General features: G+C 39.0%; 2 protein-coding genes across 2 annotated transcripts; both read right to left on the bottom strand.

The window, feature by feature from the left end:
* Positions 1-4,152: 4,152 nt before the first annotated feature.
* F5Y00DRAFT_240250 (Pkinase-domain-containing protein) lies at positions 4,153-9,366 on the bottom strand. The gene is made up of 4 exons (XM_048008197.1): positions 9,207-9,366; positions 8,407-9,093; positions 4,963-8,075; positions 4,153-4,906 (listed from the first exon to the last, which is right to left on the bottom strand). Exons 2-4 carry the CDS (start codon positions 8,649-8,651, stop codon positions 4,641-4,643), a joined length of 3,624 nt encoding a protein of 1,207 aa, XP_047863905.1. The 5' UTR covers positions 8,652-9,093; positions 9,207-9,366; the 3' UTR covers positions 4,153-4,640.
* A 1,553-nt stretch (positions 9,367-10,919) lies between these two features.
* Positions 10,920-13,606, bottom strand: F5Y00DRAFT_253734 (3',5'-cyclic-nucleotide phosphodiesterase regA; the record flags this gene model as incomplete). Its single annotated transcript, XM_048010089.1, has 4 exons — positions 10,920-11,852; positions 11,910-12,502; positions 12,561-13,412; positions 13,465-13,606. 4 exons carry the CDS (start codon positions 13,604-13,606, stop codon positions 10,920-10,922), a joined length of 2,520 nt encoding a protein of 839 aa, XP_047863904.1.
* Positions 13,607-20,034: the final 6,428 nt, after the last annotated feature.

Genomic DNA, 20,034 nt, shown 5'->3' with positions numbered 1-20,034 from the left:
AAAAAATTAATAAAATAAATTATAAACTTTAATAAATTTTTTATATAAAAAATTAATATATATATAAATTTTAAGGTATAATATTAAATATAAAAATATTTAATATATTAATAAAAGGAAAAAATTAAATAAAAGCTTTATAAAAAATATATTTATATATTAAAATAAATATAAAAATAATAAAATAATATATAATCCGTTTTAATAATAACATAAATAAATAAAATATAAAAACGGTATATATAAATATTTTATTTAATATTATTTTTTTTTATATTATATTTATAAATATATTATTTTTATTATATTTTAAAAATATAAATAAATTTAATATATATTTAAATAATATAAAAAATATATTAATTTATAAAAATAAAAATTATTTTATTATTAAAAAATGAAGATATATATAATATTTATTAAATAATTTAAAATAAATAATTATATATTATTATTTTATAAAAAATAAATTATAATAAATTTACCAACGTTTTAATTATTTTATTATAAAACGGTTATATAATATTTTAAATAAAATAAAATATAATAAATTTAATAAATTTATTATTAAAAAAATTAATAAATATTATTATTAATATTAAATATATAAAAACATATTAAAAAAGTTTAAATTTATTATAAAAAATAATATAAATTTTAATTATAATATATACGTAAATATAATATATATTAATAATAAATTTATATTATATATAATTAATAAAATAATATTATTTTAAATAATAAAATTTTTAAAAGATATAATAATTAAATATATTTAAAATATATTATAAATAATTTAAATAAATAATTACTTTAAACCATTTAATAATTTAATATTTAATATTAAAAAAAACTTTATTATAAACGAATTTATAATTAATGTAAAAAGTTTATTAATTATTATTAAAAAAGTATTAATCGAAGTATATAATTTAATAAAACAACTTAAATAATATTACGATTTATTATAATAAATATATAAAGTAATATTTAAAAATTTATAAAATATATAAATAAATAAATATAATATTTTTTAAATGGTAATAAAAGTTATTAACGATATAATCAGATTTAATAAATTAATATTTACGTTATTTATATTTAAAATATATTTAAAATTTATAAAAATGTTATTTTTAATTTCTTTAATTATAATAAAAATTATAATTATAAAAAAAGTAATAATAAAAATACGTAAGTTTAAATTATAACGATAAATAAGTAAAGTTTTAAATATAAAAAATAACTTAAATATTTTTAATACTTTTAAATTATTATTATAATTAAAAGTTTAAATTTATTAAAAAAATAAAAATTAAATAAAACTTTATAAATTAATCGTATATAATAATAAAACGTATATTATTAAAATAAATAATAAATTAATAAAATTTTAAATTATAATTATTAAATTTTATTTAAAAAATAAATATTTATATATATTATATAACGATAATAATTTAAATATAAAACTTATTTTTAATAAAAAAAAAAAAGATAAATATATATTATAATTTAAAGTAATAATTTAAAAAAAATTATAAAAACAACCGTTTAAAAGTAAAAATAAATTAAAATAAACGGTAATATATTAATTATTTAAAAAAGCGGAAGATGTAAGATTTATAATGTAATTTTAAGAAAAAAAAAATAATTATTTTCGATAAATTTTTCGAAAAGTTTAATAAATTTAAAATTAAAGGATTATTTAAAAAAGGTATATTTTTATTTAAAAAATTTAATTAAAAAAAATATAAAAATACTTAAATTTTTAATTTAAAAATTATTTATAAAATAAAAAGAAAAATAATTAATATATTATATAAAAAATTAAGATTTATTATATAAAACTTTAATAATAAAAATAAAAAAAAAATTTTAATATAATTATTAATAATTTAATAAATAAATTAATAAATTGTATTTATATTAATTTTTAAAATATATAAAAAAACGGGAAAATAATAATTTAATTACGAAATGTAATATAAATATATATATAATTTCGAAATTTTTTTATTTAAAAAATTATAATTAAATTATTAAAAAAATTAACGTTTATATTTTTAAAAGGTATGATTATAATTATAATTAAATTTTTATACGGTATTTTTAAAGTTAAAATATATTAATAAGTAATATATTTTATTTATTATAAAAAAAAATTGTTTATAATTATATTAATTTATAACCTATGTTTTTTAATAATAAATATATTAAAATAATTTAAATTAATTATAATATAAACTGATAATATATTAAAAATATTAAATAAATTTTTTAATAAATTAAAGGACGAAAAGCTTAAAAAAACTAAATTTATTATAAAATTTAAAATATATTTTATAAAAAAAGAAAAGTTAATTTTTAATAAATATATATTATTTAAAAATAAAAAAAGTAATGTTTATATATAATAAAAAAGATAAAAAAAAAAGATAATATTTATTAAAATTAAAAAAAATAATATTTTATAATAATATATATAATAAAAAGTTTAAGGTTTATATATAATATTTATTTATTAATTTAAAGTTATATTTAATTTAATAAAAACGGTATAATATTAAAATTTTAAAAAAAGTAAAATAATTAAATTAAATAAAAGATTATAATAATAATTTAATAATTTTAAATAAGAAATTTAATATATATTTATTAATTTAATTACGGTTAAAATATTTATTTTTATAAACGATTTATTTATAAATAATAAAAACTTTAATTTATAAATTAAATATAAAATTATTATTATAAATAAAATGAAAAACGATAAATTATTTATAATAAAAAGTAATATAATATATTAAAATTTAATTAAATATTAATAAATTATAAAAAATATATTAATAAATAAAATATATATAATAATTTATAATGTAAATATAAAATTAATTGTTAATATAATAATAACATTTATATTTAAACAATTAAATTTTTAATTTTTATAAGTAATAATTTATATTAATTTATTTTTATTATATAAATATATTATAAAATTTAATAATATAAAAAAAAAACGATTTATAATTAATATTATATTATTTTAATAATTTTATAAACGTTATAAAATTAATAAAATTTAATAAATTTATGGTAAAAATAATTTAATTAATGTAATAATTAAATTAAATTTTAATAAAGTTTTAAAAGAATTTATTAATTTTAATTAAATTTAATTATAATTATAAAAATAAGTTAAATAAATTTATAATAATATTATCGAAAATATTATTAAAAATATTTTTAAATAAAATGACGTAACCGTATTTAATTAAAATTATATTATATATAAAATAAGAAAAAAAAAAGTATTATAAAAAAAGTAATAATTAATAATATTAACTTAAAAATAATTAATAAAAAAAAAAAGGAAATTCCGATATATGTACAAATACACGTAATTACGCGAAAAAGAAAAAATTATTAATGTTAAAATAATAATTACGTGTTTACGTAATATATGTATTAAAGTTAAAGCCAATAAAATTATGTTTTATTTATAATTAAATAAAAAAGATTTTTTTTATAATTTATAAATTTTTTTTATTTAATTAATTATATAATTAAAATTTAATTAATTAATTATTTTATTATTATATTTTATTATTATTTAAATATGTATTTATATAAAGACTTTAATATTATTAATTTAATAAGTATATTTAACATGTCTTAAATACTTATTTGTATTATGTAAAGCTACACAGTACTTAATAATATATAGGCTTTTAAAAAGACCATGTTCTTGTCCGAGTACGAGGTATATATTTAATTTAACTAGTTGATATTAATATCCTACGTTCCCTTTAACTTCTCGTCACACCGTCAAGTTATTAAGTACCTAGTTTTCCCCTTTCAAGCCAACTCAGTGAAGACCATGCAAAAATCTTGGACATATACCTTATTGTTATTGAAGCGTTACGGCCCTCTGTTTGTCTACAGACCTAACCAGCTACCTACCTACCGAAGCCTACAGCTCCCCAGCCACGTCCCAGCACCTCATTCTCCAATCCAACTTCGGTAGGTATATATATCCCGTACCCAACACCATATGCCAGCCCAACCGATGCAATAAGCAGACGTGAAAAGAAATCGAAAAGATTCGGGACATATTTAGGCTGATACGCCAGACTTGGGCAAACTAGGAAATCATAATCAGAAACTAAAATCCGAGAGGAAAAGCCAGCCATTCTTTAGTTTCTTATATCATATGTTTTGATATCATAAAGCCCTCTCAAAGAAAAAAAAAAAAAAAAACTCCGTGCCGAAAGCGTATGCTGATTTCCACCGCCAAGATACGCTGACTTGCTCTAGCAACAAAACCAATACCTAAGATGGGAAAAATAGACCCTGCGCCAGCCCTATTCTGTGTATCTTGCTTACTTGATTCCGTATTTTATAGATAGCTCTTTATGTTATTCTTTCCTAAGCCCCTCGTAAAATCGTAGTTTTTCGAGAGCTGGGTATCATGCAGTAAATTGTCTTCATTCCCCAATTCTGTGCTCTGTGCCCTGTTCTCCAATAACAGTCTAGCTAGCCCATAAAACCAACCCGGCCATACAAACCCTTCCTCACTCATATCCCCTTAAGTCCTCATGGGACAGCCCAGCTGTTCACTCCCTATCGTCACATCTTCAATCCATCTGGCACCAGGGATGCTGAATCACTTGTTCGATATCGTATCGTCGCGTAAGATCGCGATCAAGCATACAGCGGATGAGGTCAATGCTCTCTTCGCTGATTACATATGGTACTCTTAGATCACGATCCATTATCTCGTCGATGCTGTAGAATGGGTTCTCCTTGTAGATGATGGTGTAAAGCAAAATTCCGAGAGCCCATACGTCTTGTTCTTTACCGCCATACGGTTTCCCTGCTAACACTTCCGGGGCCGCATAATCTAGAGTAAATTTAAGTTAGTCGATATACTGAATATTAACGAGAAAAGTGACATACCAATAGTGCCTACGAAGACATCGAAAGGCCCATTCTTGATGTATGCTGCGCTTCCGAAGTCGATCAGCTTAATGTGCCCTTCACCGTCTAAAATGACGTTTTCGTCTTTGATGTCACGATGAACCACCTTCGCTTTAGTGTGGAGATGGTGTATCGCCCTAGCAACCTGGACAAAAATGCTTCGGCATTCCTCTTCTTCCATGTTAGCACGGAGCTCAATGTAATCGAAGAGATCCATCCCTGGATATCCATGAGGAGCCATTTCGATATAATAATTCGTCTCGTCCTCGAAGAAATCCTCCATCTCTACGATGTTAGGATGCTTAAAACCGTCCCGTCGGAGATAGTCTAACACATGTATCTCAAGAGGGACTGTGCCGAGGCGTCGATCTCTAGTCCATGTATCAACGAGAATTCGCCGCTTGGTCACATACTTCAGCACAACCTTCTTCCCGCCGTTGTACTTGTACCGTGCTAGTTTCACTTGGCCGTAAGCACCCTGGCCCATGTCTTCAAGTATAACGAAATCATCAATAGTCTTTTTACGTTCTGGAGCGTTGGTTTGAGGCGGTGATGATGATAATTGTTTTTCTGAAGCCTTAGATTGCCCGGTGAGTTTAGCGGCTGCATTTATTGCAGCAACTTTAAGCTGTTGAGACAATCCCGACGCAGCGGAGGTAAGCTTAGACTTTACCTCTTCTGTATCCGAGCTCATGTCTATCGGTGTATGCACTGGTGTCTGACCGGGAGAGGGTTGGTGTAAAGGAGACACTGCCCTGGACAATACTGGCGATTTAGAGCTAGTGGCGGCTGATGACTTGATGTTGGACGTATGTAAGTGACGAGAATAGGTGATCCATAACGCGTAAACCACCTCTGACTCAATATCGCTTTCGCTTCCCTGTGACTCATCGTCACTCGCACCTGAATCATTGCTGGAGTGCTTTTCACTCTTTACTACTCTCATTTGAACGTCGATCTTTAACTCGGAGCCGTCACGGTGTTTCGCCGGGAGCCCATCAGGGTTTAGAAAAATGCTGGTAGCATCTGGTCTGCCATCTTGTAAAGCCAACAAAGTAGACGCTTTTCTGAAACTATGTTCAGGTACTACGATGCCATCCTGAAGATGAATCCCATCGTGATCAACCAAAATTTCGAGAACCTTGTCGAAGTCCGGAATCAAGTTAGTGACCGACTGTCCCTCCGGCTTTTCATAACCGAAGAGGGCCCCGCAGAATGCCGAATTTGAGCTCTTGATCTGGAGCGTATCAGGAGAGACTACGATAATACCCGCAATATGGGGGAAGCTTGAAACCCGTAGTTCGGTCTGACCTCTCGTCTGTGCGACAATAGCAGGAATATTAATTTTCCCCCCATTTCGACAAGTAAAATACCTGCGTTTCGCAATTTGCGCATAGTCTATTGCGCCATATCTAGGATCGATACCTTGTCGAGGAATGCGGGGGATCAACTTCCCGATATCCATGCCTGGCTGTAGATTTTCATCTCCCCATATTGGACCCGTGTCTCCAGAGATCTTGGTGACGATTCCGTCGTCGTCAAGACTCACGAGGGCAACATCCTCGTGAATTTCTTCGAGGACCCATATCAGCCCTACCCTCTTCTCCTTAACCCACAGACTCGCAGAACCCGTCGCCCCGTTTCGCTTTTGTATGGGGACAACATCACCACAGAGCAACACCCCTCTTGACTTTGAACTGCGATGACTCGTACCTCGAGATTTAGATGGCGTAGTATCTCCGCTGTGCACAGTCTGTGCACGCCGGGCAGGTGTCTTTGGAGGCTGGGATCTAGAGTTTGGTTTACTTAGCAATTGTGCCGTGATACCCCCGCGACCTCCCAATAACGACGAGCCGGCTGAGGGAGCAGGTTGCGGTACAGTCTGTGCAGGTGTTTGTCCCACCTCATCAGGATCAGCGCGAAGGAGTTTGTGCTCTAACCAGGCTCGCCTTTCCTCTTGCACAACTTCCAAGATCCCCATCTTTCGAACCTCGGCTTTTGTCACGCCAAACACTAAACAAGCCAAGTCATTCGCAGCTAATATAGTCCATGGGGGTTTGGATTCGGTTGTGAAAATAGCCTGCGCTGCTGGAACCCATCGAGCTGCATGACCGTGAACCACGGAACCCAGGGACCCAGATGCGCCGAGTGACGAACCTATAGTTAACGGCGGGAGCATAGGAGATACCAATGCTTCGGGATAACCTTCTGACGAGCCAGCAAGAAAAGGCTGCGTCATAGTATCCACAAGCTTTTGCTGCCTCTCAGCTGTTCCTACGTCCGTAAAATTTCTCCTCAAGCTCGGGCGTCTGGATATGGGAGGTGACGTCTTAGCCGTGGTGCCACTCTCATTTGTCGGCGTTCTTGATGAGTTCTCAGAATCCGGTTGCTCTTGAGACGTATCCGCTTGCTCTGGCAGCGTTTCGCCCTCTCCGCCTTCCGTAGGCCGTGCAGTAGCAACTGGAGTTTCATCCACGGTAGGCCCTCGGGCAATTGGAGACACAAGCGGTGTTACGAAGGACTCGGGGCTGCTCGTCCTCGGTATGAAGTCCTTTTCGAAAATATTACTCTGTGAGACTTGAGCTGGTCCGGTCAGCGGGCCTGGATTGAAGGAAGAGTCGGCATTTGGCAAATTTCCGGCCCCAACCAGCTGTGCCTTAGCGAGAAGATTAAGCATATGCTGGGTTTCGACATCGCCGGAGACCCTAGCTTGAGCGCTAGCCATAGCCGCATTCGACGAAACTGCCCATCCCATGCGGTCTTTCATAAACTCTATAGACCGTTTTAGCACATTTTGACGGTTATGTATAAACTCCTCGGATTGATGGGCGAAGGAGAAGGAATGCAGGGACTCGGACGGAAAGCGAGACAGGTCTTCGGAGAAGTTGGGAGACGAGGGGCCCAATAACGGGGTAGAATGCCCTGAAGGGAGCATCATAGACATCGAGGTGGAGCGAAGGAGACCGGTAGAGGGACTTCGCGAAGATACGGCGCTCGAAGGCATCGTAGGAGTGCGGGGGGTTGGATGCTGACGAATGCGTCGTAAACCAGAGATACCCAGCCCATGGTCATGTTCGGTAATTATGGGAGATCTGTTGTTTTGACACAACCAAGATATTAGTCACGTTTGACCTTAAACCAATATAGTGTTTCAACTTGTGTGAGTTTTGATCTTCTTTTTGTCCCCCGAGCTCCCATTCCGCCTAGTTTGCTTTTTTTGGTTTTTTTTTTTGTTTCTCCTTTTTTTTTTTACTTTTGGCGGACGGGAACTCTGGTGTGTATGTAATAAGGCGGCTGAGTAGATGCATGTGACATTGGCGAAGGAAATATGCGTGGATTATGGGTAATGACATGCCTCTCCATTATATCCCGTGTGTCTATTCTCGGATTTTGGAGGCGGTACCACATTGCGCTAGAACGTACCTTGTGATTTGGTCAGATTCTGTCACGCCTGATCCCGTGTCGAAAGAGAACCTCAACCTCGATCTCTCAGGAAATTCAGCCACAACGGCGAGATTGCCAGTGCTGCGGTTCTTGGGTATTCGTAACGGTGCAGCCAACTTCGTACTCCTCGTGGGGTCGCGGCCGCGTTGCGGTTCTGGGTCTGCATCCTGATGAATGTTCTCGGCGCCTTGTGGATAGGCAGCGGGATCAGTGGCCATGGGCATGAATATGATGCGTCCTTTCAACCTCGAAACTCACCACAGTCCTGATTTCCACCATGAATATTTTTCATAATTGACAGACAGTAATAGAAGTTGTGCTACGGCCTGCGCGCGCAATAAGTCTGAACGGAGGACTGAGAGTGAGGTAAATTGAAAAAAATAAATGAGAGGATAAGGATAACGAGATACTGTTGGGAGGTACGGCGCTGCTGTGAGGCACGCAGGGCAAGGCAGAACACGCAGGGTGCTAATGTTCTGTACAGAGGAAGTATATATCTAATAAGGCGAGGTAAGCTGACGGCTAGCGGAGACGCGGAACTGCGGGGTTATTTTAATCGAGACTTTTAATCAAGACCTTGTCTAAAATGAAATAAAAAAGAGAAAACAATATTTGGAGACGGTGGGAAATTCTTTCCCTCCCCTCTAAAACACCAACTAAACTTTGCTACCAAAGGTTAGGTACTTCATACATATGTTACCTCAGGCTGCAAGCTTGTTAAGGTTTGGGTTGGCAGTGGGGGTTAAGTCCGCTTGCCGACTATGTACAATTATACATACCTAGTTGCTAGCAGCCCAAATTTCAATCAGGTGCAGGTGTTACGGTACTGGTCAGCTGTGGCGTTTCGCTATTGTGGAAAGCTGGGGAACCCTTGCTCTTTGTGCACTGTCTTTCTTTTATAGTCTTAATTTAATATTTATATTTTAAAGAAGATTCGGCGTGTGGAATAGGTTTATTAAAATGTTTTGTTGAGGTATATATAACTCGGACAAAGACGACTCACATGGTTTTAAATCTTAGGTTAATCGGTATGTTTGCATACCTCCATGTATCCGTACAGTGATACAGTGTTTTTTTCTTACAAGTACGTACGTACGCTACTAACGGATCCGTACAATATGTACATAGAAGTGGGTTTTCAAGTATTCCGTATCTTAGGTAGATAACCTAATAGGAATCGAGTCGCTCAACTGAAAGATGGTCCGAACGCTCAGGGTCTTTCTATAGGGTCTTTTCAAGTACTTAGGTAGTACAAGCTCTCCAAATCGAAATGCGGGCAGCCACATATCACGAACACCTTTTTGTTCAAAGCTTCATATTATAGGTATTTGTCATGTTCGTATTGGAATATCCCTCGCACACAATATTGCCGAGAAATTCGAGGCTCTTGATTAAGCATTGAGCAAGCATTGGGTGATGACTATGATGTCAATCAGCAGGGGGCTCACACCAATGTCTTTCGGCATTCATTGGTCCGCATCGTGTTAGTCGTATTAGTCTTCCTATGTACAAGACGCGCCTCTGGCGGCTGCAATAGGCCACGGCATAGCATACAACAGCAATGACGCTGCTCGTGTACATAGTCGTCGACATCAAGCTAGCTTGGGCTGCTTGGGCTGCATGTTAGACGGTAGAACATACGATTCATACGATTCGCTAGTGGATTTCCTGACTTTTAGTCTGATCACTTGCATGAAGCCACTTGCAGATGTCCATAGATCGTAATTCGTGGGGGGGTTTCCCAGATCATCTTCTAATTCAAGCAAGAGATCTTCTCGCCTTGTATCGTACTATGAAGCTAATCTCGGGAGTTCTCCCTGTTTTTCTTTTCAACCCCTCCTTTCTCCTTCTCATATATTCATACATTTAATACTATCAAAACCCGGCATTCAGGGTGTAACGAAGATCACATCACTTTACAGATGTAATAAAAGTGCCCCCCATCAAGAATTACCGCGCAGGTTGAACTCTGCCTTTTTCCTGAGGACTTCCCCTGAGCCGAAAAAGGTGTCTCAAGTATTCCTTTCCCATCTCAAAACATAAACTCCGCCGCAAGACCCATTCCCCCATGCACGTTTCCTCCTCCTCGGAGGCCGCAGGTCCCGATTCCTACACCGACCCTATTTCCTGAACGCCATGCATGCATCTTTGGTAATATAACCCCCCCCGCCACCTTTGGTGCCCTCCCTTCTCGGGCTTACCAGCTCTCCACTCCCTAACCCTAAAACTTTTGGTAAACCACCAGAAACGCTGAGTAATCACCCTCGCCCTCGCCCTCGTCCCATACCCGGCTAGTATACAATATATACGTGTGATGAGCAATACGCTATCAACTGTTATTGCCCTACACAATGCTTCGTTTTGTGGTCGCGGTGTCGTCTGACTGCGTGTATAAACTCGCAAACGCGTACCGATGCTCTCCTATCTTCTTCCTCTGTAGTTGGGTATCGTATCTCGAATTATTTAGCTACTGGTTTATCACCCCAGTAGCTTCAAGAACCGCCGGATGACGGTGAACTCGCACCCTTGTTCCTCCGAAAAAAGGTTGAGACGTTCATTCGGAACCTGCTGGGCTTCTTCTTAAGTGGTATTTCCGGCTTGAGTGTATTTCCATTAGAATCCTCCTCGGAATTACCCGACTCAAGACTCTGCATTGGTCCCATCGTCCGGTAATCAGGTACTATGACTTTAGTAACGGGGACGCCTCCAGCGCGCTCGATAGACTCTTGACTGACGATGCTAGTACCTTGAGTACTTGGCGAGAGTGGCATCTTGCCTGTAGTAGCGCTAGTAGCTTGTGACTGCCAGTCTCCCGGGGGTACCGAATTGCTCCCGTCTGTCGTCTCGCTACAACGCTGTTTCCCATTATGGCCAACTCTGTTTTCTGGGTCGGCGGTGCTGAACGGATCGGTATCGAATGGAATGCCGTTCATTTCCTTATATGCTCCCCGGAGACCAGGAGTCTGATATGGCTGATCGGGCGCTGACGAGCCTGCTTTCTTTATTTCAGCATGGTCTGAGAGCAAATCGCACTTTGTCGGGTCTATTCGGAAATTTTCGACGCCTTCTGCCTGAATAGCCAAGCCTAAAGCACGAGGTGAAAGAACACCTTCCGTAAATATTCTTCGATGCTCTTCTTCCATTAGCGGAATCTCTTGTACGGTTTTCTCAAATAACGCCCTGTTTGTTTCGAGCTCGTCAACCGTATACTGCATGGTAGGCAGCACTTCAGCGATACCCTGAAATAGGGGAATGGCGAATATTTCCATGAATTTTATTTGAGCCTGAGCTAGCGACAAAAAATCCTTCTTGGGACGTGAGATGAGGGAAGATTGAATACCAATATCATTCTCCATCGTTGCTTGCCTGGAAAATTCGTCGCAGAGGATATACATCCATTGAAGTGCTGCCTCATATTTTCGTGCCTATCGATATCATTAGCTGCTATGTAATTTCACACAAGAGACAAACATAACACGTACAACATTACTGATGTCGGCGCACTTTATAATCAGGCAGCATATAAGCGTCGTCTGTTTGTCTATTGTTTTCTCGCTCCAATTTTCAATTGCTTCCTTTGTCAGTTCCTTCTCGAGATTTTCAAGCTTGGTCATATAATCGAAGTGCACACCCATATCCGTCGCCAGAATTGAGCTGATCATAAGGGTGCGCATTTTTGTATCTTCAAAGACCTTAGGCCAATATCTCCGGAGGATTTGTGAATAAGCTGCGCAGTGAAAAGACTCGAGAACAGACCGGTCATTGTACAATTGCGCCAGGGGCGCATTAAGCACAGTTAAGAAGCCGTTATTTACACCAGGATGACCGACGTCATGGCCGATCGCCCCTATGAGAAGGGTTAAAGTCTCAAAAGGTCCGATTAGAGTAACGAGTGGACTCTTTTTGATAGACCCGGCGGACGATCTAGGGCGGGAGGGATATGGCGGCAAGGCTCCAATGTGAACAAGGAAATTAAATGTCGCCTGGAGAACATCAACAGCGTGGCGAAAGTTGTGATATGGCACGAAAGTATTGTAAGCAGCTCGTGTTGCGACAAGAAAAGTTGTTAACTGCTCTATATTTCGGGAGGGTTAGCAGTCACAGCGTAGCGAGTATAGGGTTAAGTCATTTACCTGTTGGTATTCGCCATTTTTCAAGTTCCGGCATGGAAAAGGCATGCTTAAACATGAGGATGGCTGCAATGAGGAGAGAATCGTCACAGAAATCGTGGGCAGAAAAATGCCATCTCCCAATAGCCCTGGCGATTTGAGACCGGCGGTCAGATGGAACATTAACCTTGACGTTCCCAATGCGATCTTCACCCTCTTCACCGGAAAGGCAAATCCCTCTCATTAACCCAGATACCATAGCCTCTCTAAGGTACGAGTAAGGCTGCTCCTCATGCACACCTACCCATGACCGTTTACGACCCCTCCGAACCTCTAACGCTGCCTGCTGTTCCCTAGCAGCTTCTTTGTGCGCACGATACGCATGAACTTCGAGAGTTGTTAATGTTTTAATATGTAAAGGACTGGCCATTACATCTACGGCACCACAGTCTAGGCACTTTCTTAGTAGAGCGCGGTTTGTCAATGATCTCCCGGTCGCGCCTGGAATTTCTGAGAGGTAATCTGCATAAGGCGGTTGTGGAGGATCATCGTTCGTACCGTCATTCGCTGGCGGGCTTCGTAGTAGAGGGAAGCTGATCACGGGAATGGGAACGACTAATCTTGAGAGGCTTCTCAGATGAGTTTCGTAAACAATCCGCTCAAGCAGTCTTAATCCGTATAGCTCTTCTTCCACCTGGCCGTCCTGGGAGGCCTCGGAGAAAGGCGAATGGTCTCGTTCGGGCGGTAACGGCTCTAACACCTGCTCCTCGTACGGCGTGTCGATTAGTACAAGAGTCGGTTTAAGCCCTACCATGGACGTATCTTGCAAGTGAAATAGCTTAGATATACAAGCAGAACCGCTTGCACACACGTGTACTGCGACATGTTAGTTGCTTGTCTATAGTAGAAGCTTATATCGAGAACTGACCGTCACCGAAGGCATCTAGTAAGAGTCCTAAATTATCCCCAAGCTCGCCAGATTCCGGCAGATCCGTGCTCTCAGAGCCTAGTGATCGGTCTTGGAGTACATTACGATCCACGTAAATCACATTACAAGTTGCGCTATCCATCACGGCGGGCTATGGCATCCAGTCTAGAGACCGGAGCACTTCCGCCAGAGTAACCTGCCGTCGCAATTGTTGTCGCAACTGAGACCAGCTATGAAAGCGAGCAATTATATGGTGAGAAGTAATCAATTGAGTCGTTAATGAAAGATGAGAAATGTCTTAGCCCACAGCTATTTTAGTATATTGTAAGTGCGACGGGAACGTTGATAGTTGACGCGCGAAGGTCGTACTCGAGACTCGAGGATTCCTCGATAGGCTAGCCACTCAAATTAAGTCACACCTCAGAAGGAACCATCCAAAAGGTCCGGAAGACAAAGGGCGCATACGATCAGCTCGGTGCGGTTATAGTTATTGGTTATGGGGAATCGAAGGGAGATGTCGAGAAAGGGTGGAACGGATTAGTAACATAGGACTCGAGACAAGCGAGGGCGCACATATGTGTGTTCTATGGTCGAAAACGTGTGGATAGAGCCGAAAAGGTGAAAAGGTGGTCGCGCCTCACACCCTGCTGCGAGTTCGTCTGAAGGGAGCGACGTTACACTCTTAACAGGAACGATAATGCGTCTCGCAACGTCTGCGACCAAGTCTCTAACGTGTTTAATCGTGTTTCTTGGTGTTGTTTTTTTGTTTCTGGTTTTATTTCTTTACGCCGTGGGAAGGTTTGGACGTAGTGGTTAGGTCAAAAATACTCAATACCCGTCAATTTGGATATATGTGTTTCGAAATTAGTCTAGTAATGAAGCCGGGAGACTGGGCAACACAGATGTTGTTGTTGATGAGGAGACGACAAGGGAATAGTATACAGGCAGGTGTTGTACGTGACGTTTTGACAAAAAAATAAAAAGCAGGGGAGGGTGGTAGGTATTTCGAGGTAATCGAGGTAACAAGCAATGACTAGAAGACCAAGAGATGGGAACTGAAAAGGGTGTAGACTAGAGTTCTTCCCCCAATGTGGATCGTACAATAGAAGGAAGAAAAGGAAAGGGTAACAAGTGAAGTTCTGCGATTAATCGGGTGTCATTTTTAGTGCGACGGCAGTGGAAGCTGCTTGCTTGGAATCCCAAGGCCCACCGCGTGTTAGGTACATGTGTGTACTTTAGTACATATATGTACAGATGTAGGTACATTAGTACCTAACGTGGGCATTAACTGCATGTGCTATGTAGAAATCCAGCAGTAGGATCGTAGTGGACCATTACCTAGGGTGGTTGGTATAATAACGTGGTACCCAGGTAAACCCGATCTGCCCGATGTTTAAGTCAGGCGCTGTGGAGAGCTGCTATGTCAGTGTCTGTCATGGAAAGAACTCGAGACATTATAGAGTAGATTTTCGAAAAGCAACTCCGAGGTTCAATTTCATCAGATGTTGTGTCATACGTAGGCGTTGTAGCACGTAGATAAAATGATAAACCGTTCGAAGTACCTAGGCGATACATACCACCCGCCTAGGTACCGATTTGTATGTAGGTAGGTATCGCCAATGCAAACCGTACCCCTCATACCGCAGCAAGATACTTCAATGTTCCTTCGACCTGCCCTCTTAAGAGCCATGTACATACATGTACGAGTTACGCCCTACATCTTATGATTAGGCGCTGCCTTTAATACATATACATATGTACACTACCGACGTATATCTCTGATCCGTGCGGCTGATTGAATGTCAACGGCTAAGTAATCCGTACTGTACCTTGGTAAGGATACGGTATGTTAATAATTACGACTACCGTAGCCAATAGCAAGGACATGGCGAAATTGATAGTGGAAGTGATGAATGTAAAAGTGCCCACATTGCGATGGGGTTTCGGGGCTGCCGTCCACACCAGAAGCTGTGGTCGAAAGGAACCGACTCAGGTCTGCTTACGTTCTTTGGTTCCCTGGGCGTGCATCGTAAGCATAACCCACCATAAAGCAACAAGCTTCATTGAATGATGGAATATGACTGGCTGAAACAGTGATATTCCCTGCGCATGGCCCGGGAGACCCCTGTCTGGCCGGGCAACCACGAGGAACCTTGGCGGCCTTTTTAGGTGCTTCTAGCCAGCTTCGAAGCCTTCTAGAAGGCTGATAGAAGCCTGTAGCGAACGGCCTTGGAAATCGAAAGGAAAAAAAGAAAAAAAGAAGAAAAGAAGAAAAGTGGGAAAGTGGGAAAAGCGGGAGAGGTGGATTAACCAAGCCAATAAGATGCGCAATATTAGACCCGTACAGTACGTACGCAGTTACACAACACGCACTTTTTACCTTTTTAGCTTGTTCGCCTTTCGACGATCATTCATCAACTCATGCAGCTCACAACCCACGCAACCATTGAAGATCCATTGATTCCGCTCAGATTAGCTTTGGGATTACCTTTGGCTATTTTGGCTGCTTGGGCTTCCGACACGCGATAACAATTCATTACCAACACGTATTCATAATCTATTCAGCATAAACGAAGCCCATCCTTAATTAACATTCTTTAGGTGCGAGAGGTTCGGACTTTTTTTCTTTTTTTTGTTATTTGTCGAGCCATATATCCAATACATATTTAATTGCAGCCGTTGAAGTTGCAGAGCGGTTATGTCATAGCAAGAGATTTCTTATTCCCCATATGTAATCATACAATGGAGGAGCAGACGATGGCCACATGGTTCACACGGCTCCTCCTGTGGCCAAAGTTCGTTTCTAATTATGGTCCTATCCAGATTCGCCTCTTCTATGTTCGTATGTATGTACATTAAATAAGTTTAAATAAGTTTGGGCATCTGGGATAATGAACGCCTTAGGAATAAGTAAGGCTAGAAATAAGTGACTCGTCATTTTTGCTTGTGTGTATGTATCTACAGCAGTGCAGTACCCAAGGTTGCCAACGAAGCGAGTTGCCTATGATGAATTTATGTTCCTACGTTGTATTATTTGGTGACGGAAAAGCATGCGTGAAACATATTGTCGTCGGTGCGTAAGGTGTATGTATATTCCTTGCCTATCGCGTCTATTGCCACGTAAAAATCGTATGCGGTTATATGCAGAGGAACTATCGAAAAACAAGTCAGTAATAATGCTCAAGTTTATAGGAATGCATTTCGGAAATAAATGTCATTCGTCATTTTACAACCTCTCAAATACGAATTAGCAGTCGAGATAAACGCGCCTCCATCTACGTACATATAATACATTTACATACCTAACCTTTGCAAGTAATGTATGTACATTATTCGAGTGGCATGCTGGTAATAATCACTTACAAATACATAAGTGCATCAACTAGGTAGATATGTGCCCAAGTGGGTGTAAGTGGATGATGTATGTAAGTGTTTGTCTCAAGTCGCAAATCCTCCAGATTTGATGCTAAAGTTCTGGAGAAGTATCTAAATGTACCTTTGTTATCGCCGACGATAAAGGTGCTGAGGTGATAAAAGTTGTACATCGTTTTACGTATTCAAGCTTTTAACCGCATGTCTTCTTCTCGGTCCCTGAATTAACAATACCGAATCCCTGCTCTTTCTAATGTCTCTTTATGTTTCTTTACGGTATTACTAATAGTCACTTCCGGCTGTGTAACCCCCAAACAGTAACTTCGCCGCTTCCTTTTGGTGACCTTCCCCTTACAGTAGCATCCTCTGCAACGGCGAGCGTCTGTTGGTTTTGTACTAGCCCCACAAAGGCAAAACACCACAAATCGAGGTCTCGGATCTGTTTTCCATCGACCATCGCTCATCGCCTTACTACCTTACTGCGCACGGCATTACACGGCCCCCACATCCGTCTGCTTGGTTTCAATGTAAGAGCCCTAAACCAACCTTAAAACACTTCAAGATGCATATACACTTTATATACACTTTCAACTTGCCTGTCTTAGTTTATATTCATATTTCGTTCGCGCGGCTCTAGGCCATACACGCACCATCTTATCCCAATATGCCGTGTTTTTCTTTGGCTAACTAGCTATCTAACTAAGCTACCTAACCCAGCTACCTTCTATATCTAGTCGGGCGCCGCGACCGGATTTACGGAAGCGAGGTGCGATTGACGAACCAGCAAGGCTAAGCAGATCCAAGCCTGGCCTATCTCAGTCCGAGATGGCCTCCGTCCTATGTATAATACAACGAGACTTACACCTACGTACAATACAGCTTACCCTGTCGTTACCCTATTACTGTTATCTACCACCATTTATCATCATATACTAAAACTGCAGGGTCCCCTCGAGAAGCCCGTTCCTAGGTGCTCAGCCTCATAGAATATCTCGAGACGCAGCGCCTACGTCTAATCGTTTCACCAATGACAGTCCATTGACGTCAATTATATATTCTTGGAACACTTCACCGCTTCTATTCGGGTCAGCCGCCAGCCTTACTATGATCCGCTTTCATTATTTGCCATGCAGGATCGTGAGATATAAACTTACTCTCGGATCGCCGAAATTTCCGCGGCTCGTCCGGGACTACATACTCGATTAAAAGGTATCTCTTTTTACCGAGTCCTTGATGACGCTAGCATAATAGCTAGCATAATACCTCGGGAAGTAAAAGAAACTTCTGACTGCTGCGAACGATTGTAAGTATCATAGCATTGAGATCTATACACGTCCCGATTTATACGGAATATGCCGCACCTGGTTGGTTCGGTTGCCGCCTCGCTCTGCCCTGATTGAACTTGGCTCGAGTCCACCGCAGCCAAGAATATTCCCGACGTTAGCGAGGCTTCTACCTGGTACGGCAGGTTGTCGTCATCTTCTACCGAATTTCTTGCATTGCTTCGCCCGTCAACGCGGTTTCTATATTTGTCTCAGCTCGGCGCGCCTGTTAGTGAACGGACATCGTGCGATTAGAGTCGTATTCCTAGTCCCGCGACTATGATCGACAATCACCACTAAGAAAGAGCCTTAAATGAGGCATAGGACCGATGCAGGCCGCAGAAACCAGTCTACATTTATGGTTTGGATGCTCCCCATTGCTTTAACTATGGCTCGTCGAGTATCGTGTAGCCTCTCGATGCGCTATCTGGGATCAAAGGTTCCCAGCTGATCTGACGTGTCTCTAGGATGAGCCTCTTTGATGGAGAATAAGCGCAGATGCCGAACGCTCGAGTAACGTAGTAGTAGAAACTACCCGTCGTGAGATCCTATTCTCGAACGATCTGAACTTGAAGAAATTACTATCAATAAATCAAAGGCCCAATTTACCAAAGCTTTCCAGGTTATCGCTCGTCTATCAATGTCCGAACCGAGCAAGCCTCAAATGCACTGAAAAGTACTCCAAATTACGACAATCTCTTCATCCGAAACTTCAACGCTTACCATAGTCTACCTCGCCTCGTCATTTCAAGCTTGGCCTAAGTTTAGACTTCCACCAAACCATCGTAGCACCTCATGTCCCGTAAATTCTAAAGGGGTCGCGTGGACCGGGCCAGCTGAGAAGGGAGTATATGCGATTTTTTTTATGCCTTTATCTCCACCATTGTGCCGCCAATTCGTAGTGAGGCCCGTAGGGCATACTTTACATATACCAGGTACTGAAGAAGCCACCGCGTCCTACACCAATAAAATCCACAGCCGGCCTGGGCACAGGTTGAGACATAGTCGTCTCACTAGACGCCGATCACTGTACGCAGGGACGCAGCCGTGCAGCCGAAGCAAGTTTCTACCCTTCACGTGGACACAAGTCATCGTGACCGCTTGTGAACTCGCCACATCAGATACCCATACCAGTTGATCACATGAGGCTGGAAATCAGCTATAATAAGAAACGAAATAGCTGTAGCCCGCATATACATAAATAACCCCCGTCACTACATATGGATAATATATTAAATATACCCTATCAACCTAGAACTGTACTCAATATACGTAAGCAAGCCCCAGGCAACTACATTTGCCACACCACGAATCATATCACGGTACAAGGCAACTCATAATCTAGATAGGTATCTAGATAACCAGAATAGCTCTTTTGCGGAGTCTAGATAAACGGGTTACTGGAGAGGAAGATGAAAAGGCTTCCCTATACGGAGATGTCAAGAAATGAAGGTTATACATATACCCTGCGTAAATAGTTCCCCTGACTACGTGTTAAGAGCCCGATGGGTAGGTATATCGAATATCGAGACAAGAGAAAAAGCCTAGCTCTCGTACATAAATAACCCTTAAAAGTGTACGGTATGTAGACTTGTCTGGGCGCTTGGTTTATCCTGCGTACTAAACCCCACAAACGTGACCCTATATAATATATGTATATGCATACATCGCAATGAAGCTCCAGCTGTTCCCCTTAGTTCCTTAAGGCGAACTCATGTACGACGTAAAAATTTCGAGTGCTAAAAGGTTCGCGCCGAGCTGCTGAATAGGGCAACTACTGTAGCTCGTAACATGCTCATGAAGTAGACGCGGGGATCTTAGAACGGGGGATTTATTTCGATCGCAGCTTTCAACTTAAAGGGCGTTCACTTAGAAG

Source organism: Daldinia vernicosa (assembly GCF_022497035.1).
Source record: "Daldinia vernicosa strain CBS 139.73 unplaced genomic scaffold F5Y00scaffold_30, whole genome shotgun sequence".
In the NCBI taxonomy this organism is placed as follows: domain Eukaryota; kingdom Fungi; phylum Ascomycota; class Sordariomycetes; order Xylariales; family Hypoxylaceae; genus Daldinia; species Daldinia vernicosa.
This window is presented reverse-complemented; position numbering and strand designations above follow the sequence as displayed.